The sequence below is a fragment of the Schistocerca piceifrons genome, chromosome 1, assembly GCF_021461385.2.
Source record: "Schistocerca piceifrons isolate TAMUIC-IGC-003096 chromosome 1, iqSchPice1.1, whole genome shotgun sequence".
NCBI lineage: Eukaryota > Metazoa > Arthropoda > Insecta > Orthoptera > Acrididae > Schistocerca > Schistocerca piceifrons.
Window position 1 is genome coordinate 1,128,407,806 of NC_060138.1, and position 23,795 is coordinate 1,128,431,600.

At 43.1% G+C, this 23,795-nt stretch overlaps 1 protein-coding gene across 1 annotated transcript in view; it reads left to right on the plus strand.

Annotated features, from left to right (window-relative positions):
* LOC124778265 (delta and Notch-like epidermal growth factor-related receptor) overlaps positions 1 to 23,795 on the plus strand; it is a 561,289-nt gene that overhangs the window by 473,908 nt on the left and 63,586 nt on the right. Inside the window, exon 9 of the mRNA XM_047253631.1 lies at positions 1,785 to 1,907. Within this exon, the coding sequence (XP_047109587.1) occupies positions 1,785 to 1,907 (123 nt within the window). The remainder of the gene's footprint in view (positions 1 to 1,784; positions 1,908 to 23,795) is intronic.

Below are 23,795 nucleotides of genomic sequence, written 5' to 3' on the forward strand. Positions count from 1 at the left end.
ACTAGCCCTATTGTTTTTAATTATTTGATCCTCTGCTGCCTTCACTATTTCATCCCTCAAAGCTACCCATTATTTTTCTACTGTATTTCTTTCCCCCATTCCTGTCAATTGTTCCCTTATGCTCTCCCCAAAACTCTGTACAACATCTGGTTCTTTCAGTTAATCCAGGTCCCATCTCCTTAAATTCCCACCTTTTTGCAGTTTCTTCAGTTTTAATCTACAGTTGATAACCAATAGATTGAGGTCAGAGTCCACATCTGCCCCTGGAAATGTCTTATAATTTAAAACCTGGTTCCTAGTCCTCTGTCTTACCGAGATGTAATCGGGTTCTTCCATGTATACAACCTTCTCTCATGAATCTTAAACAAAGAGTTAGCTATGATTAAGTTATGCTCTGCGCAAAATTCTACCAGACGGCTTCCTCTTTCATTTCTTAGCCCCAATCCATATTCACCTACTAGGTTTCCTTCTCTCCCTTTTCCCACTACCGAATTCCAGTCACCCATGACTATTAAATTTTCGTCTCTCTTCACCACCTGAATAATCTCTTTTATCTCATCATACATTTCATCAATTTCTTCGTCATCTTTAGAGCTAGTTGGCATATAAACTTCTACTACTGTAGTAGGCGTGGGCTTCGTGTCTATCTTGGCCACAATAATGCGTTCACTATGCTGTTTGTGGTAGCTTACCTGCACTCCTATTTTTTTATTATTAAACCTACTCCTGCCTTATCCCTATTTGATTTTGTATTTATAACCCTGTATTCACCTGACCAAAGGTCTTGTTCCTCCTGCCACCGAACTTCACTAATTCCCACTATTATGGATAGGACCCTGTAAAGTGCTCAGAATTTTGACAGTCTAACGCGACAGTTGGACAGAATTGGCACGATATGACTCAGGAGGACATCCAACACATCTGTTAATCTATGGCAAACATAATAACTCCTTGCAAAAGGGGCAGTGTTGGACGAACACCTTACTGATGTGCTCGATTTCTTATGAATAAATTTCTCTTGAATAAATCATCAATTTTTTTCTGAAACTGTAATAAATCGTTCCTCTGTAGATGAACATCACATCAACTGATTTCCATCACATTCAGATATTTCCTTCGTGGTGGGTATTAAGAGCGTATATGAGTGATTTGAGGGGATGCAGGGTGGCAAATATGATACACAGAACTGTCTGCTTTGATTATAACAGTGACCCTAAACTGGCTGGCTACCGAATAGAACTCAGCTTAGATGGTAGTTACAGATGAGTCATTCCATGCTTCTTCATATTTATGCCAATACGCCAATCCATGAACAGATGTTTTCAGTGGGTTCGAGAAATGTGATATTTCAGGTCAGAACAGTACCGGTGGCACATAAAAAAAATCCTGGCGTTCATATTACCACACATGTAAATAGGAGGTGCCCAATGCCTCCCTTCATACCATCATAGATCATAAGTTCATTCTCTTTTCATTCTCAATTTTTATCACGTGTTTTGGTCTCTATGAGCAAACGATGTCTAATTTTTTCAGTACGTGTATGTATTTTATTGACACTCTACTTTACGAATTTCACATAGTTAACTGATCCACAAATCCTAAACTTAGTAATTCACCTTTCTGTCTACTCATTGTTTACTGATTGTTGAAGAGAACATGTTCCTAGGTTTCAGAACATTCCTTTCCTACATTGCAACCGGCCTGTACCCTTTATCGTATGTACACCTCGCTGCTGTCTGGCCGACTTGTCTGGCGACGATCTGCAGAGATTCTCCTTTTCGCAGGTTGACCTGTGTGACCCGAACCCCTGCCACGACCACCACTACTGCGTCGACCGCGGCAACAATTACACCTGCGAGTGTCCCAAAGGCTTCTCCGGACCCGACTGCCTCATCCCGTCACGAGCGGTGAGTACACCCAGCCAGCTTGAGTTTGCTCTCTGATTTTAATTACAATTATTAGACCTTGAAAGGTATATTACATACCAACTTAAGGACAAAATATCCTGTTTTATATCCTACTACAGTCGTAAATTTCACGAGATTTTAGTAATGCTGAGATAAAATTCCACTTGAAGCTGCCCTGGCTATAGATGCAATCTTTACAAATGAATATATTTTTCCTAATATTGTTAAGTGATCTATCCTCAGGAATAATGCATCACAGAAATGGGTCTGTAACGGAAGAGAAATTCCCTTGACATCCTAAATTATGCGCTTTAGGTAATGGTGACCTAGTAATCAGTTGTCAGATAACGTACTAACGATGCGACGAAAAGCTTTTGTCCTGGAACTCTAGAGGCAAATGTACCTTTTTTCCTGGAATTTATTGGCTTTCAGGAGGTCGCGATTCAGCGAGCCTAACAGTAGAATGTCGATTACAACGTTACGAACGTAAGGACAACACAACAGCCAGTCCCCGAGCGAAGAAAATCTCCAACCCAGCCGGGAATCGAATCCTGGACCCTTGGCTTGGGAATCTGCCACGCTGCCCGCTCAGCTACAATGCTTAACTTTCGTTATGATAAATTATTTACTTATATTAGGAACTGCTTGATATTTGAATAAACTGCCCGGAGCTGAAATTGCTCCAATTGAACTATTCGTCAAATTGAAGCTCGAGAATATTTCTGTTATTGTCTCTGCATAAGGTATTAGCGCAAAGCCTCTCGACTATTCAGTGCTACTAGCTTGCAAAAGTAATGTTCAATTTAATTAAGTTGACCAAAGGAACGAAATAGCGAAGGCTTTCTTTAACTTCAGGATTATTATTTTACCCCAAAAAACACCGAGATTCTACTGAGAACAATCAGATTAATGTTACACGACTAACATTGCGCTCTCAGCACAATCATACAATGACGTTAATAAAATGTAAAATGCAAAACCTTTTGCTAAAACCGATCAAGAATCAGGAAAAACACATACACAAATAGGATCTGCCCCACATAGATCTGGTGTTCCCCAAGGTAGTGTTATAGGTCCCTGCTATTCCTTATCTAATTGAACGATTTCGGAGACAATCTGTGCATCAATTTTAATTTGTTTGCAGATGATGCTGTAGTTTATCGTCTAGTAAACTCACAAGAATATCAAAACAAATTGCAAAACAATACAGTTAAGATATCTAAATGGTGCTAAAATTGGCAATTAACCCTAAATAAAGAAAAGTTTGAAGTCATCCATGTGCGTGCTAAAAGGAATCCCTTAAACTTCGGTCACACGATAAATCAGTCAGATCTAAAGCTCTTAATTTCGAGTAAAATACAATTACCATCCATTTATATTGGAAACAACGCATAGAAAATGTTGTGGGGAAGGCAAACCAAAGACAGCGTTTTATAGGCAGAACATTTACAAGATATAACAGATCTACCAAACAGACCGCCTACTCTACGCTTGTCCGTCCTCTTTTGGATTACTGCTACCTGGTATGGGATCCTTACCCGGTAGGATTAACGGAGTACATCGAGAAGTTCAGAGAAGAGCAGCAAGTTCAGTATTATCGCGAAATAGGGGAGACATTCTCACTGACATGGTACAGGATTTGTGGTTCAAAAAATGGCTCTGAGCACTATGGGACTCAACACTTGAGGTCATCAGTCCCCTAGAACTTAGAAGTACTTAAACCTAACTAACTTAAGGACATCACAAACATCCATGCCCGAGGCAGGATTCGAGCCTGCGACCGTAGCGGTCGCGCGGTTCCCAACTGAAGCGCTTAGAACCGCTCGGCCACATCGGCCGGCCAGTATTTGTGGTGGACGCCACTAAGACAAAGGCATTTTTCATTGCAGTGGAGCCTTCTTACAAAATTTCAGTCACCAAATTTCTCCTGCGAAGGCGCTGACCTACATATGGAGAAACGATCATCATAATAAAATAAGGGAGCACCACGGCAGGATGTAGGTGTTCGTTTTTTCCGTGCACTGGTCGAAAGTGGAATAATAGAGAATTATTGTGAAGGTGGTTCGATGAACACTCTGCCACACATTTACATGTGATTTGCAGAGTATCCATGTAGATGTAACTGCGCATACCACTCTGCTACTCATCCAGTAACATTCCAAAAACAACCTCACGGCTCCACTGTAGCTCGTCAGACAGATAATTGTGTAAAATATTGCCTTGTATTGCAGAACAGACCCGTAGAACGAAGTTGTGTATGCTTGTTATTATCACTTCATCAATACAAGCCCATTACTCCGCACACGTTATGGATCCAAGCTCATTAGCACACTATATTACGCATGAGCAAAACACACCTTCACTTCACAGCAGGCGAAACAGAATATAAGTGGGAACAGAATGCCACGTTTTCGTTCCAAACCAGCAAGCCACGCATGGTGACCACCTCCTCGCAAAAAATTTACTGCACCCACTTCGCCTTAAAGGCCTCAGGGAAGATACACAAATGTAGACTAAGCAGCTGTGAATATGTGGAGGTCGATCATTGTGCCACAAAAACAGTAGCAAAGACTGATCACGAGATGAAGGTGCATAAAAACTGAACATATGCGAGGTGGACACCTTTCAGAATCATCACCACCGCCACCACCACCAACACAATCACAATCACCAATAAGAATGTGAGCATGGGATTGATCTGAGATGTACCCTTTACCTGTAGCTCCTGCAAGATGCAATTTCCACCCCCACACTACTACAGAAGTCAGACAGACGCTCCTACGTTCTAAAGAGAAATGCCTGAAAAACTTTCAGCAATAAATATCTTCTGGAGTTGTCTGCTGTAAGGAAATGACACAAAAATTCACCAAATTTCTTATGTAACTAGTGGGATACTTGGGTACTGGAGTAATGCTAGTTAGTGTAAGAAAAACATGAAACTAAAGAAAATTATTATTTATTTTGCTAAAATTCTGAGAAATCACAATGGCACTTTTAGTTATGAACTTAACATGTTATTTCCTCGTTCTTTTCGGAATGTGAAGTTACCTCTCAAGGATAGGATTCGCTAATGAAATTTCTGTACAAAGTTTAAGATTGTTATTGACTTGGCAGAATGGCTGAGAGCCGCACCTACTCAAATTGAATAATTATCCGTTAGAATGTTGCTAGGTACAGTCAAAGCTGTCGCATGTGAAATGCAGTGAAGTGTACTGTTGTGGAGGAAATATGGGGCAGGCAAGAGGTGCAGTGCACAATACTGTAAGCTGCGATGACTGCTGTCTGTGCCGCTCGCTGCTGACAAATAAGATAACTCTATCTGGACTGACCAATCAAACTCTCCCTACGCCTTGATGAAGTCAAGGACTCCTATTCGCCCCTAGTCTAACTATTGGCATGGTACACCAGTTAGATAAACAGTCCACCACGATGCCACTTAAAAATTTGCTTGCAGGCGTTTAACTATAACTCTGTCCATTCACACCGCACAATAAGTGAGGCGGCCAACACAGTGAACAACACTTATTTGCAAGGACTCGATACAGAGTCACACTTCGATTCGCTCTCAACAGAGGTGCTCTCCCAGTGAAGTACTGAGGAGAGACTTGTTCCTCGCTCTTTGAGTACATGTACAAGCGCGCACGCTCTCGTTACGTGTTCTCGCTCAAAGAGCGACAACGGAACGGCCCCTCTCCACGCCAGACGTGAAGGGGAATATCTTTCGGTCTCTTCCATTACTCCTTCAGCTCAAGGCGTCAGAAATATCGTCTGCCAATCAGCATTGCTCTTCTAAAACGGGAGAATGGCGTTTCGTTTAAGGCGACCAATCCGGAAATCTGTAGTATCGGCGTTTGGCGTTTGCTGTATCTCTGTGAAAATCTCTGAAACTGTGTGCTATGTGTAAAGATTGCGTAGGCTGGGCGCTCCCACACAATGTAGCGGGATTTGCTTTAAAGCCGAACATGGGGTCGTCCTTTCACTCCGGCAAACGCTGTCTGCTATATGGGCGGTCACCGGCCGACGTAGATGGGTTGGGACTGGCCTCCTGGCGTGCAGTTGCCTCTCTCGAACTAAAATCTCCTGTGACCGTCGTGTCTGGAATGTATGTGTGTACGCCAGGCTCGAGTATTTCAACCACGGTGTGCACTTGCGATTTATTAGTTATTTGCATATCGTTTACATGAATTCATACAACATTGATTTTATCTTATCGAGTTTCGGTTCGAATGAAGCTTTTTGATGTGCGGAATATGATTGTGAGGGCGAAATATGTAAGCAATGAAGGTCAGGAGACCACGACGTCTTACAACAACAACAATAATGCTTATAGAACAATATTGCCATCACAGGGGCAAACATGTTCTGAAACACAAGAAAAGATCGAAAGCCATACAGTATGCTAAAAATAATTTACAATTTTGGACAGGTCTGAGTGCCAGGGCGGAATTTTTGCACCGTTTCAGCCGGAAAAAATTTTGTGGGCGATCGTAAGTAATGTACCAAGCAGATGTGACTTTCAAAAGAATAAACCATTCCTTGAAAGTGTAGCATAAATTGCAAATAACAGCATTGTGACAGAAGAATTATTACCCTTGGTTTCTTTCCAGTATTAAGACAACAGTCACGAACTGCCCAGTAAGATGAAATGTCTGTTCTTAGAGGGATAGGAATCATTATACAAACTATTTCGAACAGAAATTCGTACCGGTAGTATCTGCTGCTGACAATCCAAACTTCAAACGGTATTCTCTGAAAATCAGACCGAAATGAAAGAGCGCTTCTTCGAGGTAGAATGAGTGGAAGGGTTAAGTAGAGGAGGCTGTGATACATTTATTCTAAATTGCATTTCGTCAAAAGTGCATTGCTAATTCAATATTGTTACAGCGAACACCTGCCACAAAAACGCGGCCATATGCATAACAGAAACCTCTCATCTAGTCATGAGAGTATTACAATTTAAGGCCAAAAGCAGAGTGTTGAGAAAAACGCGTCGAGTATTTTGAGAGCTGGTAGTAGCCGTCAAAACAACGAAAGAAACCGGCAAACATGGGCTCTAAAATGCATATCTTAAGGGTTATGAGCTCATGGTCGTCTTCGATACTGCACTCTTTTCGCTTTCTACATTTTTGGAGGAAGTAGTATGGGCAAAAACGAAAACATGGATTTTAAAATGCTTCTGTAAGACCTATGAGCACTTGTTCAATATAAGAGATGTGTTTCACAGTGTTGAAGATGATGTAGGGCTCGTAGCTGTTAACATACGCATTTTAAACCACATGTTTATTGGATTTTTTCTTGTTTTGTTGATTACTACCACCACTAAAAATATTCGACTCTCTTTTAACGCCCTGTGTAATTTTGAACAATTACTTAGGTTCTCCTCCACAATTATAATAATTGTAATAGAACAGTATTCTTAAAACTCAGAATGTATAATTCCACTAGCATCCATGCATACAAGATACTACCGGAGAGATGAGCGGCATTAAACTCTATGAAAATATTACATACACCAAACAACTATCAGCACTTATCAACATTGTTACACCCTTGCCGGAAACACTCAAGGGAACAGAAAATTATGCAATATTGCTCATACAAGGGCATCGTCAGGGTTGCCACATGGAAGTGTAATAAGACCGCTGTTGTTCTCTATATACATAAATATTTTGGCAGACATTGCGTCCGGCAGCCTAAGGTTGCTCGCTGATGATGCCGTGGTGTACGGTAAGGTGTCGAAGTTGCGTGACTGTAGCACGATACAAAACGAATTAGACAAATTTTCATTTGGTGTGACGAATGGCAGCTAGCCCTAAATATGGAAAAATGTAAGTTAATACGGATTAGTAGGTCAAACAAACCTATTATGTTCGGATACAGTATTACTTGTGTCCTGCATGGCACAGTCCAGTCGTTCAATCATCTGGGTGTAACGTTGCTAAGCGATATGAGGTGGGGCGAACATGTCAGAACTGTGGTAGGGAAGGCGAATGGTCGACTTCGGTTTATTGGGAGAATTTTAGGAAAGAGTGGTTCATCTGTAAAGGAGATCGCATATGGGACGCTGGTGCGACCTATACTTAAGTCCTGGTCGAATGTTTGGGATCCGTACCAGGTCGGATTGAAGGAAAACATGGAAGCAACTCAGAGACGGGATGCTATATTTGTTACCGGCAGGTTCGAACAGTACGTAAGTATTACGGAGATGTTTCGGGAATTGAAATGGCAATCCTTTGAGGAAAGGCGACGTACTTTTCGAGAAACACTACTGAGAAAAGTTAGAGAACCGGCATTTGATGCTGACTTCCGAACGATTCTGCTCCCACCAACAACATCGCGCGTAAGGAACACGAAGACAAGATACGAGAAATTAGGGCTCATACAGAGGCGTAAAGACAGTCGTTTCTCCCTTTCTGTATTTGCGATTGGAAATGACTGGTAGTTGTACAGGGTACCCTGCACCATGCAACTTACGGTGGGTTGCAGAGTATCTCCGTAGACGTAGATGTAGATACAAGTGACCCCTGATTAAATACAACAGCCAGCAACACTGGAGACAAAGTTTCTTAAGCTAATGTCACCATCTGTTTTCTGAACAATAACCAAGGATTTTCTGAATAATAGCCAAGCCCACTCTACGAAGTCAGCGAGGCACACTGTAGAGAATCAAACTCTTATCGTTATGTCAGCGTAGCGAGTGAGAAATATGTTTTCCCCAAAACACACGCTAACGTCAGCCTAACAGCACCTGATGCATGCAGTGAACAGCGAGCAAAGAGTTGCGCAGTAAACTTAATCGAAATTGTATGTTTAAATATTGTTACAAGACGTGGTCAGAATATGTAATATTCCGTTTATCAGAAATTTCTATTCTGACACCAAGGCAGTACTCGGACAAGATTATTTTAGGTCCGTTTGAACCCTGTACAGTAGTTACACAGGGGTGCACTTTGTCACGTTCTGTTTAACGTCCATGGAGAATATGTTATAAGAAAAGGTCTTCAGTGAGATCCGAATGGAGGCTGAGGAATCAGAATTTGCTGATGGTACAACACTGTGCACAGAATCAAATGGCTCTGAGCACTATGAGACTTAACTTCTGAGATCATCAGTCCCCTAGAACTTAGAACTACTTAAACCTAACTAATCTAAGGACATCACACACATCCATGCCCGAGGCAGGATTCGAACCTGCGACGTAGCGGTAGCGCGGTTCCAGACTGAAGCGCCTAGAACCGCTCGGCCACCCCGGCGGGCCGCACAGAATCACAGGTAGAAATGAACTACTGGGTAGTTAAAGGGAAAGTGAGGAACTTGGATTGTCTGTTAATAAGAATAAGATCAAGATCATGATCATGATAATGGTTAGAGGTGAATCACTAGCAGCTACTGATGAACCAGGGGGTTATAATTAAATTGACGACGCTCCAGCTGGTGCAGTGTCGGCTGCATACATTGCAGGACGCTAAAAATCGCAGACATGTTCATTAATTGGTGCGCCCGCGGAGTATGGTGAAAAAAAAAAAGTGGTTCCACTGTCTGTCATCTGGTGAAAATACGGCGTTGTGAACAATCATAATGTGGAATGTCTCCTGTTTTGACGTTAACATGCTGCTTGTCACTTGGCGAGGTGTGTTGATTTCTTTGCGAAATGACTGTTGGTGTAAAGGGATAAGAAGTTTTAAATTTTCTGTATGAAACGTAATATCTATTAAGTAGAAAGACCGTACACAGCTGATAAAGATGTTCTGTCAGAACGACAGTAATAGGAGTGCTACACTGCGGGAATATCACCGACAAAAACAGATTAGAAAAGGCCTCATATCAACAAACGTGTTAAAGGAAATAAGGTGGTACAGCACGGAGGAGGAGGCGGCCCATTCCCATGGCAACTGTCGATGAAGTTGATGTAACTGTAGCCGACCGTGCAGCACATGCCTCAAATTCTGCAGCCAGTGCTCGAGCTGTGTCACTGGAAACAGTTCAAAAGATTTTACGACGTATATTACACTGGCGTCCCTACAAGCTTCAGAATGTGCACCAAATGAAACCACAAGATAAGATCAACACCGTAACTTTGCCCTTCGTTTCTTGGCACCCATGGAAGTGGATAACATGTGGCCGCCGGCCGCGGTGGTCTCGCGATTCTAGGCGCTCAGTCCGGAGCCGCGCGACTGCTACGGTCGCAGGTTCGAATCCTGCCTCGGGCATGGATGTGTGTGATGTCCTTAGGTTAGTTAGGTTTAAGTAGTTCTAAGTTCTAGGGGACTGATGACCACAGATGTTAAGTCCCATAGTGCTCAGAGCCATTTGAACCATTTTGAACATGTGGCCGGGGAATATTATTTGTACAGACAAGGCCCATTTTACTCTGCACGGTGCCATCAAGGCACGAATTGTCATATGTGCGCTTCACCCCTCCACATATTGTGCAGGAACATCCACTGAACTGAGCTTACCTACTGAGTCGTGTAGTTTCACAAGCTCCTTCACGCTAAGGACCTCCTTGTGCCTGTTAGGTATACCGTGACATCTACACGTTTTAAGGCCCTCCTTGTGCGGCACGTGACTCCAGCTTTATAAGAACGTAACTGTACACACACCACTACATTCATGCAATATTGGGCGACACCACGTGTCGGTCGCCGGGTGAAATATCTGTTTCGAGATACCTTCTGTAACGACCGCATAATCTCTAGTCAGTTTCAAGATCTGTGGCTTTACAGATCCCCGACCTAAACCCATGTGACTTTTGCTTATCTGAATATCTAAAAGACTACATCTACCAGTGATTTATCCTGACTCTTACTGACGAGAAGGATAGCATACGACGACATGTTGCTCTGATTACACTGGATATACTGCGAAGAACTGTCGACCATGGTGTGTTGTGGATGCAACAAGTTACTGAGTCGGGAGACCATATATAACACATGTTGTAACTTGTGATCATATCCTAATAAACAGGCCAAAATCACCGGTATTGTGTGTTTGATCATTATTCCCTTTCTCTGCAGCCAAACCGCATTTTGAATTCTTACAGCGCCATTCACCTAGTGGCAGAAGGTGGAACTGTTATGTTTCTCAGCACATTCCGCTAGCGCACTGATTGATGAACGTACCTTACGATGTTTCAACGTCTTGCGAGTATACAGCCCACACTGCAGCACGTGGAACACCGTCAGTTTAATTATAAGCACCCGGTACTATCAGAATACAACGAAGTTTATCAGTTTGTCTCCCTGGTCCCAGTGGTTCGGAAAGAGGGTTTCTCTGCAGAGGATATATGATGTGGAGTTGTTCTTGGTTGGGAGGCCGCTCCGAATCTGATAGTGATTTGGAAAGACCAAGCCCTAAGGAGACGTATTAAAACGAAAGTGTTGAAATTTCTTTCATGGTTCAGAAGCATGGACAATAAATGAAGAGAACCGCAAAAGAATTAATCCTTTTTGTTGTGGCTGCACCCTCTTGTAATGTTTTGTGGCTCCTGGCTGAATGAGGAGGCGGTGGTATGATGGATGGGTAGCCGGTTTTCTCTCGCTACAACACAAAATGCACACGTGGCTAAAGTACAGTTTATTACAGGAATCAGTTTAGTACTTAGCTTCAGTAACGTCCAGTTTGTAGCTCTGTGGATAACAACAGTCAAATAACATGTACTAATTCTCGAATCTTGTCCATGTCCACTTTACAACTATACAGTGTGGTCCATTGATAGTGACCGGGCCAAATACCTCACGAAATAAGCATCAAACGAAAAAACTACAAACAACGAAACCTGTCTAGCTTGAAGAGGGGAAGCAGATAGCGCTATGGTTGGCCTGCTAGATGGCGCTGCCATACGTCAAACGGATATCAACTGCGTTTTTCTAAATAGGAATCACCATTTTTAGTACATATTCGTGTAGTACGTAAAGAAATATGAATGTTTTAGTTGGACCACTTTTTTCGTTTTGTGACAGATGGCGCTGTAATAGGCACAAACGTATAAGCACGTGGTATCACGTAACATTCCGCCAGTGCGGACGGTATTTGCTTCGTGATACATCACCCGTGTTAAAATGAACCGTTTATCAATTGCGGAAATGGTCGATATCGTGTTGATGTCTGGCTATTGTGATCAAAATGCCCAACGGGCGTGTGCTGTATGTGCTGCTCGGTATCCTGAACGACATCATCCAAGTGTCCGGACCGTTCGCCGGATAGTTACGTTATTTAAGGAAACAGGAAGTGTTCAGCCACATGTGGAACGTTAACCACGACCTGTAAGAAATGACCATGCCCAAGTGAGTGTTTTAGCTGCTGTCGCGGCTAATCCGCACATCAGTAGCAGACAAATTGGGCGAGAATCAGGAATCTCAAAAACGTCGGTGCTGAGAATGCTACATCAACATCGATTGCACCCATACCGTATTCCAATGCACCAGAAATTGCATGGCGACGACTTTGAACGTCGTGTACTGTTCTGCCACTGGGCACAAGAGAAATTACGAGACGATGGCAGATTTATTTGCACGCGTTCTACTTAGCGACGAAGCGTCATTCACCAACAGCGGTAACGTAAACAGGCATAAGATGCACTGTTAGGCAACGAAAAATCCACGATGGCTGCGACAAGTGGAACATCATCGACCTTGGCGGGTTAATGTATGGTGCGGCATTATGGGAGGAAGGATAATTGGCCCCCATTTTATCGATGGCAATCTAAATGGTGCATTGTATGCTGATTTCGTACGTAATGTTCTACCGATGTTACTACAAGATGTTTCACTGCATGACAGAATGGCGATGTACTTCCAACATGATGGATGTCCGGCACATAGATCGCGTGCGGATGAAGCGGTATTGAACAGCATATTTCATGACAGGTGGATTGGTCGTCGAAGCACCATACCATGGCCCAAACGTTCATCGGATCTGACGTCCCCAGATTTCTTTCTGTGGCGAAAGTTGAAGGATATATGCTATCGTGATCCACCGACAACGCCTGACAACATGCCTCAGCGTATTGTCAATGCATGTTGCGAACATTACGGAACGCCAACTACTCGCTGTTGAGAGGAATGTCGTTACACGTATTGCCAAACGCATTGAGGTTTACGGACATAATTTTGAGCATTTATTGCATTAGTGTGGTATTTACAGGTAATCACGCAGTAACAGCATGCGTTCTCAGAAATGAGAAGTTCACAAAGGTACATATATCACATTGGAACAACCGAAATAAAATGTTCAAACGTACCTACGTTCTGTATTTCAATTTTAAAAACCTACCTGTTACCAACTGTTTGTCTAAAATTGTGAGCCATATATCACAAAGCGAAAAAAGTGGTCCAACTAAAGCATTCGTATTTCTTTACTTACTGCACGAATATGTAATAAAAAATGGTGGTTACTATTTAAAAAAAAACGCAGTTGAAATTCGTTTGACCTATGGCAGCGCCATCTAGCTGGCCAAACACAGCGCCATCTGGTTTCCCCCTTCAAGCTAGACAAGTTTCTTCCTTTGTAATTTCTTCGTTTGACAGTTATTTTTTGACATATTTGGCCCGGTCACGATCAATGGACCACCCTGTATACAATGAATAACGTTCCGTCACGAGATAAGCATCAAACGAAAAAACTACAAACAACTCACAGCTGTCTAAGGTGCGAGGTGACGACTGTCGTTGTGGAGGACTAGAGCACAGAACGACGTATTGAGGTGCAGGGCGAACTGAGTCCTGATGCGACGTACTGATAGACTGAGCGATTGAGAAACCTCGGTCGTCGTCCGCGGCGGTCTACGTGCGCGGTGCCCAGACGGTGTTATCGGCGCGTAGCCTGGGTGGGGTGGGGGGAGGGGGGCATGTCTTGTCATAGGCGTACATAGTTCAACAGCTGCTATATAATGTTTCCTAGTGCCGATCACTGTGCTGCGGAAGGCGTACGCCAGCACAATTTTGCAGTGTGAACCTGTAGGAGGTTCCTGAGAATATCATGATTGGGCATATGGATCAACAAATCAACCCTTCTAGTTTTCAGGGTGGAGAAGATGTTCTCCAGTATTTCTGTACAGAGAATACTACCGTTATTTTATCACATTGTTCGACGTCAGGAGAATGACTTGGAAAAGATGATCGTCTGAGGGAAATTCGAAGGGAAAAGACTGCAGGGGAGACCACTGAGGAGATGGATGTACCGGATAAAGGACAAGAGACACCAGACATGAGACGAACTACTCCAAGATGCAGAAGACCGAAGTAATGGAGACAGACTGTTTAGAGGTTATGTGATTGGCCACCAACTTTCAAATACGAAAGAGTGAGTGCTGATGATTGATCACCAGTTCAACAGTACGTCACCTGGAGCTCCTGTTGCATATAAGGCTCACTTGTCATTTGTAACCAGTTCGTCCACAAACTCGGTTCCAACTTCAAATGAAATTTCGTGGCACGTGGCCGCAGTAATTGATAGAATTGCAAATTTTTCCTGGACTTTCTAAAGTTCGTCAGTCTGAGGGGTCTAAAGTAGACACCATTAAAATGCAATTGCTGCTTTCAAAGTCTCCGCAGCGAACTGCTTCAAATATTGATTCCGCGAAGAGACTTGGTAAGGCGCCTCGTCATTCGTCTTGTTCGCAAATCTTCCGCCGGATACGTTGATTTGTATCGAGTCTTGCTTTGTCATGGAAATTTCGCGCCACGAACTTTCTTACTTTCAGCCGTGCGGTGAAGCATGTACACTAGCCATCGAATCGACAACTTCAGAAAGTGAAAAGCTGGAAACTAGTATGAGTTACTTCTAACAGTACGACTTTTTTTTCTTGCTGTGCCATCTTGTTAATCTACAAATAGTATGGATTGTTAAAATTTTCTAGGAAACATTAGAACTTTCGTGCTAAAATAATACACTATTTAATGAGTGTTCTGTAGTATACGTTCCAGATTTTCCAAGAAATTTTGTAATATGAGTTTTTTTATCTTCCCTGTACCGTGAACCGTGCGGACATACGATAATTAAGATGGTTTGAAAATAAAATTAGACGTTCTTAGAAGACAGTATCAGTCGTTCGTTGAAATGCTAGAAGCATTTTACTTGTTTCCTCCGTCAGGCCGTTTTGAAATTTGTTGGCAGTACTTGTAAGACATTGGGCTCAATAATAAACCAATTATTTCATCACTTCACTCTGTTTCTTTGTGTTTAAAATGCAAATGATTAATGAGGACCCTTCGTATTGGTTCTCCTTTTTCTTTGCTTTTAATGAGATGTTTTATAACCCTAAACTTTTTGTTGGAAACACTCACATACATTTAGAGGAAACTAAGTAAATTATGTTCGTATGTTAAATACACATGTGGCAAGACATACTGTAATACTGTCTCTGCGTAACAGCTACGCAGTGTTACCGACGACAAAGCTACCGGAGTTACTACATATGGTTTTCCGAAATTCTTTCGCCGAAGGAGATGCGATAAATAATATTAGAGTACGAATCAAAAACAGCTGCTTACATGAAAATTTGGAAGCAAGTACCTTCGATGTAGACAACAACTTAATCCCTTCGGAATTTGCTGATGAAGTAACTATTTTTGTCAAAACGCTCGCTAGAAGAAAGCTCCGTAGCTAAGGTCTGGAAAGCTACACAACTCAAACGAATTCACAAGAAAAGTAATTTACTGAATAATAGACTCATGTCATTGCCATCGATTTGTAGTAGGATTTTGGAGCATATACTGTGTCCCACCATTATGAAATACCTGGAAGCGAAGGGCACACAACCAACACAGGTTCAGAAAATGTTCCTATGAAACACGCATGGCTATTTATTCGTATGAAGTAATGGGTACAATCGGAAACTAAATCCCTATTTCTGAATTTCCAGAAGATTTTTGGTACGAATCCTCACAACTGGCAACCAAAAGAGTGACTTATCACAAGCATGCATACTTTCCTTTATTCTGCACAGTAGGTACACAAAAGACCATCCACATCTGCCGGAAACAAGACTCATATATGCAGACAAGACCGTCATTATTGCTCAAGGAATAGCATTTGAAGAGTTTCAGAGGAAGCTGATACACGCTTTGAATGCCTCGTGGAACTACTATGAAGAAAATCATCTGCGGTCTAACCCAGAAAAAAATTCACGCATGGGCATTCCACATACGCATTAGTGAGGCCGTAAGACGGAAGTAGAATATGGAGGGCTTAGACGACTCTACTATACTAAACCAAAATATCTTAGAGTCAACTTGCACCGTCCACTGTCATTTAAAAAACACAACACCGAGAAAAAAGATGAGCAAGAAAAAATATTATAAGTAAACTGAAAGGATTAACATCGGGTGCACAACATGAAGTTCTTCGATCGTCAGCAATGAACGCTATTTTGCAGCCTGACAGTATAATACACGATTGAGGGAGGCGTCTTGCCAATCCAAACAAGCAGACGTCGCTTTAAATGAGACTGCCAGGATTGTCATCGGATACCTGAAGCCTGCACCTGTCCACAAAATTCGCCCACTTGCGTCAATAACACCACCAAATAACATTCGCAAGGTAGCCAGTGAAACAGAGAGGAAGAAACAGCAAACTGACACACTGCACTTAATGTACGACCAGTAAACGGCTCAAACTCTTCTTAACTCTAGGAAGTGCTTTTCCCAACGGGCAATACCACCAGGAGGTCGAGCTGAGACTCGCCGCTATCGTTGTGGTTCGACTCTCTGAAGAGTACAAACCTGCATCCCAAAGAGGAAATCACAAAAAGGCAACAACTACAATATAATAAAAAAACTCTCATAGATTAGAAACAGGAATCGGAAAATTCAAAGTAAACATGGTTTACTGACTCTACTTTGAAGGTGACCAGTGTAAATGCCGTGAAAGACGAATAAACATATGCTCAAGTGTTCAAGGATGGAGTTTGTTTGTGCAGCAGAAGATCTATTTTTGTATGAAATGACAAGGCCATTAAAGCTGCAGAGTTTTGAAAGAGGAGGGTTTAGATGCTGTCGCCAGAACGGAGTGACTAAAGGGGCATTGGTTCAGTTGTGGGACTGGAATTATGATATAATTCCAGTGTTCGTAGTAATTGATGGGAATCAGTTATTATTGGTTTTTCGTTTTGAGATTACTGCAGTTTAATTCAAGAGAATCACACCAGACGTGTTTCGCTTGTATTTATAATGCATCTCCCGTAGTTATTGGTGTTTCCTTACGTATTCTCCAAACCACTGCTTTTTATCCCTCCCCCAATTTACAAAAACGAAGTGTAAATAATGCAGCGCAAGAAATGTTGCAGAATAGCACAAACTGCCAAATGCATATGTGAATCGAAGTCTTTCGGCGTCAACTGATGCTAATAAGGAAGGAAAAAAGCAGTGGTTTGGAGAATACGTAAACACCGAATGTAACTTGCACACCAATTTTATAAAGAAAACCCAGTTTTTTAACCCTAAACAACCGAAAATTTACAAATGTTTCCAGTTTGCACAATATGCACTGAAGATGCTTTTTGAATAAAAGCGAAACACATCTGATGTAATTCAATTTAATTAAACTGCAGTAAGCTCAAAACGGAAAACCAATAATAACTAATTTTAACAGCTGCTACGGAATATGGCCATGCAAACAAATGTATTAACTGACGGGAAGCTCTCGAGTGAAACAGAAGTGATATCTGGGCTTTCCCAAAGTAGTGTAGTCTTGTACAGTTCTTAATTCATATAAAATATTTAGGAGACAATATCTGAGTAGTCCTCTTACATTATTCGCATCTGATTACCGTTTAACATCTAGCAAGGTCCTTAGAAAATCAAAATAAAAAGCAGATCGGTTTAGACAAACGGTGTGGAGTGAAAAGTGGCAGTTGAAGCAGAACAGTAAAACGTGTGAGGTCCTTCTCATTAGTGCTAAGAAATGTGTTACATTTCGGATACGCGATAAATAGTACAAATTTAAAGGTTGCTAATTCAACTGAATACACTCATGCTCATAAATTAAGGATAATGCTGATACATGGTGAAACAATGTTCTGGTGGGCGGTCTGGGGGCTTAAATCACGTCGGGGTATGACCATGCGGTACATTTGACCTGCGGTCGTCGCACGGTAGCGCTGGCAGGAGTCCACATACGCAGAGGTGTGTTGGTGCTTGTCGGAGTACGGTGCAGCGAGTAAGTGTGCAGACATTTTCAGACGTGCTAATGGTGACTTTGTGTTGAAAATAGCTCAAAGAACACTTATTGATGACAGTATGAGGAGTGGAATACTAGGGAGACTGGAGGCTGGTCAAACACAGCAGGTCGTAGCACGGGCCCTCCGTGTGCCACAAAGTGTGATCTCAAGATCATGGCAACGATTCCAGCAGACAGGAAACGTGTCCAGGTGCTACACTACGGGATTTCTACAGTGTACAACGCCAGAAGAAGACCGATATCTCACCATCAGTGCCCGCAGACGGCCACGGAGTACTGCAGGTAGCCTTGCTCGGGACCTTACCGCAGCCACTGGAACAGTTGTCTCCAGACACACACAGTATACAGGCGACTGAACAGACATGGTTTATTCGCCTGTAGACCTGCAAGGTGCAGTCCACTGTCCGCTGGTCAGAGGAGAGCCCGTAAAGCCTAGTCTCAAGAACACAGTACATGGTCATTGGGACAGTGGTCCCAGGTTATGTTCACGGACGACTCCAGGTATAGTGGGAACATTGATTCTCGCCGGGTTTTCATCTGGCGTGAACCAGGTACCAGATACCAACCCCTTAATGTCCTTGAAAGGGACCTGTATGGAGGTCGTGGTTTGATGGTGTGGGGTGCGATTATGATTGGTGCACGTACACCCCTACATATCTTTGACAGAGGAACTGTAACAGGTCAGGTGTATCGGGACGTCATTTTTCACTAGTATGTCCGCATTTTCAGGGGTGTAGTGGGTCCCACTTTCCTCCTAATGGATGATAACGCACGGCCCCACCGAGCTGCCATCGTGGAGGAGTACCTTGAAACAGAAGATATCAGGCGAATGGAGTGGCCTGCATGTTCTCCAGACCGAAACCCCATCGAGCACGTCTGGGATGCTCTCTGTCAACGTATCGCTGCAGGTCTTCACACCCCTAGGGCACTTCAGGAGCCCCGACAGGCACTGGTGCGAGAATGGGAGGCTACACCCTAGCAGCTGCTCGACCACCTGATCCAGACTATACCAACCCGTTGTGCGGCCGGTATACGTGTGCATGGGGATCATATCCCATATTGATGTCGGGGTACATGCGCAGGAAACAGTGGCGTTTTGTAGCACATGTGTTTCGGTACGGTTTTCTCAACTTATCACCGATACCGTGGACTTACAGATCTGTGTCATGTGTGTTCCCTATGTGCCTATTCTATTAGCGCCAGTTTTGTGTAGTGCCACGTAGTGTGGCACCACATTCTGCAATTATCCTTAATTTATGAGCATGAGTGTAGCTAGCTAGCTATTACAATTACAAATTACTTAAACTGGATCACATAGAAAACGTGGCCTCGAAGGCGTAACATTCATTTTATAGGCAGAACACCTAGAAGATACAAGAATTATACTACACTCCCCACTTTACACTTGTTCGTCCACTTCTCAAGTGTTACTGCGCGTTATGGTATTCTTAAGATACATGACTGACGGAGGACACTGAACAAGTTCAAAGAAGAGCCGTTCATTTCGTGTTATCGCGTAAGAGGGGACAGAATGGCACTGATATGACACATAAGTTGAGGAGGCAACCACTAAAACAAAGGTATTTCACGTGGCAACAAGAAGTCTTCACGAAATATCAATCACTGTTTTCCCCCTGAAGAGTGAAATATGGTTATTACTCCCTAGTGCATAGGGAGAAGTGTTCATGGCAATAAAATTACAGCAATCAGAGTTCGTATGAAAGAAGTTAAGTGCTCATTTTTCTCACGTGATATTCGAGAGTGGAACGCTCCAGAAATGCTCTGAAACTAGTTCTATAACTCTGTGCCAAACAGTTAAGTGTTAATTGCCGGATACTTACGTAGCTGTAGATGTAGACATTCGGTAGAGAAACTGAGTAAAACATATAAGTTTTCAAATTATCGAACTGCGTTATAATGTAAAAAACTAAACTGGAGAAATCAATACTTCGGCTAGCGCTACAGTTTTTTGCATTATGAAAAAAATTGGATAATTGGAAAACTTTTAAGTCAACTTACTCTGGCCGTAGAAGCCTACTGATTTATAAAGAGAGTAAAAGATGAAAATTTAAATGCAGTGCCAAGTGGGAATGTCAGTTTCAGAGTACATTTCGATTCATTTAGAGAAACTGAACAAAGATATCAATCAGTTCCAAAATCGTGCTTCTTACTACACTGATTCTTGTATTGGAGAAGGAAAGTGAGACTTAAGCCTTGTTATTGTATCTTTAAAGAATATTTATCGCCCTGTTAATGTGAAACACAACGATTTTGGGAGTAGAAAGTGCAGTCACTCGTAATTTACTACTTTAAACATAACTGGAAAATTATTCCGATGAGCCAGCCGAAGTGGCCTTGCCGTTAAAGGCGCTGCAGTCTGGAACCGCAAGACCGCTACGGTCGCAGGTTCGAATCCTGCCTCGGGCATGGATGTTTGTGATGTCCTTAGGTTAGTTAGGTTTAACTAGTTCTAAGTTCTAGGGGACTAATGACCTCAGCAATTGACTCCCATAGTGCTCAGAGCCATTTGAACCATTTGAACCATTATTCCGATGAAAGCGTCAGTGTAGCGAAATTTGGAGAAGGTGTAATGATGGAGGTTGACAGCATTAGCGGGTAGCTTTATCGCGATAGTGGAGTTCCTACCAAAGCGCATAAGTGAGAACTTGCTCTATCAAATACTTACGCTCAGTACTCCGCATACCTAAGTCAGGAACGCATAAAGGTGTTCAGAAAAGCTACAGCTCCCTCTCTAAACAATGGAAGTTATTCCCTGACGTCTTATTAGATGTCCTATCATCGTGTCCCTTCTTTTTGTCAGTCTTTTCCATATATTCCTTTCCTCACCTATTCTGTGGAGAACCTCGTCATTGCTTATCTTATCAGTATACGAAATTTTCAACATTAGTCTGTAGCACCGCATCTCAAATGTTTCGATTCCCTTCTGTGCCGGTTTTCCCACAGTCCATATTTCACTACCATGCAATTCTGTGCTATAAAGACACATTGTCAGAAATGTCTTTCTCACATTGAGGCCTGTGTTCGACACAAGTAAACTTCTCTTGGCCAGGAATACCCTTTTTGCCAGTGCTAGTCTGCTTCTGATGTCCTGCTCGCTCCGTCTGTCATGACTTATTTTGCTGCTTTGGTACCAGAGCTCCTTACTTCAGCTGTTTCGGGATCACCATTTATGATGTTAAGTTTCTCGTTGTTCTCATTTCTACTACTTCCCATTACTTTCCTCTTTCTCCGATTTACTCTCATTCCATATTCATCACTTAGTGTTCATTCAGTTCGGCAGATACTGCAATTCTTCTCCACTTTCACTACGGATAACAATGTCACTAACGAATCTTATATCTGACATCTTTTCACCTTGAACTCTAGTCCCACTCTTGGTCCTTTCCTTTATTCCAGCCAGTCCTACTTCAATTTATAGATTGAACAGTAGGGAGGAAAGACTACATCCCTGCCTCACACCCTTTTTTATCCGAAAAATTCGGTCTTTATCTTCCGTTTCTATTGCTTCCTCTTGGTTCATGTAGATATTGTACATCATCCGCCTTTGTCGATAGCTTACCCCTATTTTTCTCAGAATTTCGAACGTCTTGCACCACTTTACGTTGTCGAACGCTTTGTCCATATCGAGAAATCCTGTGAACGTGTCTTGTTTTTCCTTCACTTTTGCTTCCATTATCAACTGCAAAATGCTTCAAATCCGAAACGTTATGTATGTATTATTTGAAGTCTCGTAAGTGAGCACTCCAAGTTTTCATCACTTCCGGCAGATAGCCTAGCTGAAGGACAGTTTCAAAATGGCGTCTGTGGGTGATGTACGTTGTAAGCAACGTGCCATTATTTAATTTCTGACTGCAGAGAAAGAAACCGTGGAGAATATTCACAAACGCTTGCTCAAAGTCTATGGAGCATCTGCTGTCGACAGATGTGCAGTTAGTCGCTGGCCACGGAGCGTGAGGTCATCAGAAGGTGTTTCGGCGGAGCTCCACGATTTGTAGAGGTCGGGGAGACCATCCACGGCTGTCACACCTGACATGTTGCGGCGAGCTGACGTTGTCATTCGCGAGGACAGACGTATTACGACTAGGCAGTTGGCCCTGCATCTGTCAATCAGCAAAGGAAGTGTGGGTGCAATGATCGTCACTCTTGGATAGTCATAAGTGTGTGCAAAATGAGTCCTGCGTTGTCTAACGGTGGATCACAAACCGCACAGAAAAAAAATTTGTCTTGATTTATTGCAACGTTTTGAAGCCGAGGGGAGGCCTTCTTGTCCTGGATTGTGACAGGTGATGTAACCTGGGTTCACCATTTTGGCAGCAGTCCACATACGCCAAGGTGTGTTGGTGCATGTCAGAGGACGGTGCAGCGAGTAAGTGTGCAGACGTTTTCAGACGTGCTAATGGTGACTGTGTCTTGAAAATGGCTCAAAGAACATATACTGATAACGTTTTGAGGGGTAGAATGCTAGAGCGACTGGAGGCTGGTCAAACACAGCAGTTCATAACACGGGCCCTCCGTGTGCCACAAAGAGTGATCTCAAGATTATGGCAACGATTCCAGCAGACAGGAAACGTGTCCAGGTGCTACACTACGGAATGTCTACAGTGTACAACGCCAGAAGAAGACCGATATCTCACCATCAGTGCCCGCAGACGGCCACGGAGAACTGGAGGTAGCCTTACCGCAGCCACTGGAACAGTTGTCTCCAGACACACAGTCTACAAACGACTGAACAGACGTGGTTTATTCGCCCGGAGACCTGCAACCTGCATTCCACTGACCCCTGGTCACAGGAGAGCCTGTAAAGCCTGATGTCAAGAACACAGTACATGGTCATTGGAACAGTGGTCCCAGGTTATGTTCACAGACGACTCCAGGTATAGTCTGAACAGTGATTCTCGCCGGGTTTTCATCTGTCATGAACCAGGAATCAGATACCAACCCCTTAATATCCTTGAAAGGGACCCGTATGGAGGTCGTGGTTTGATGGTGTGGATTTGGATTATGATTGGTGCATGTACATCCCTGCATGTCTTTGACAGAGGAACTGTAACAGGTCAGGTGTATCGGGACGTCATTTTTCACCAGTATGTCCACCTTTTCAGGGGTGTGGTGGGTCCCACCTTCCACCTGATGGATGATAACGCACGGCCCCATCGAGCTGCCATCGTGGAGGAGTACCTTGAAACAGAAGATATCAGGCGAATGCAGTGGCCTGCCTGTTCTCCAGACTTACCCATCGTGCACGTCTGCGTCTGGGATGCTCTCGGTCGACGAAAAGCTGCACATCTTCAAACCCCTATGACACTTCATGAGCTCCGATGGGCAATGATGCCAGAATGGGAGGCTATACCCCAGCAGCTGCTCGACCACTTGATCCAGAGTCTGCCAACCCGTTATGTGAGCTGTGTACGTGTGCATGGTGATCATATCCCATATTGATGTCGGGGTACATGCGCAGGAAGCAGTGGCGCTTTGTAGCACATGTGTTTCGGTACGGTTTTCTCAACTTATCACCAATACCGTGGACTTACAGATCTGTGTCGTGTGTGTTACCTATGTACCTATGCTATTAGCGCCAGTTCTACATCTACATCTACATCCATACTCCGCAAGCCACCTGACAGTGTGTGGCGGAGGGTACCTTGAGTATCTCTATCGGTTCTCCCTTCAATTTCAGTGTCTTATTAT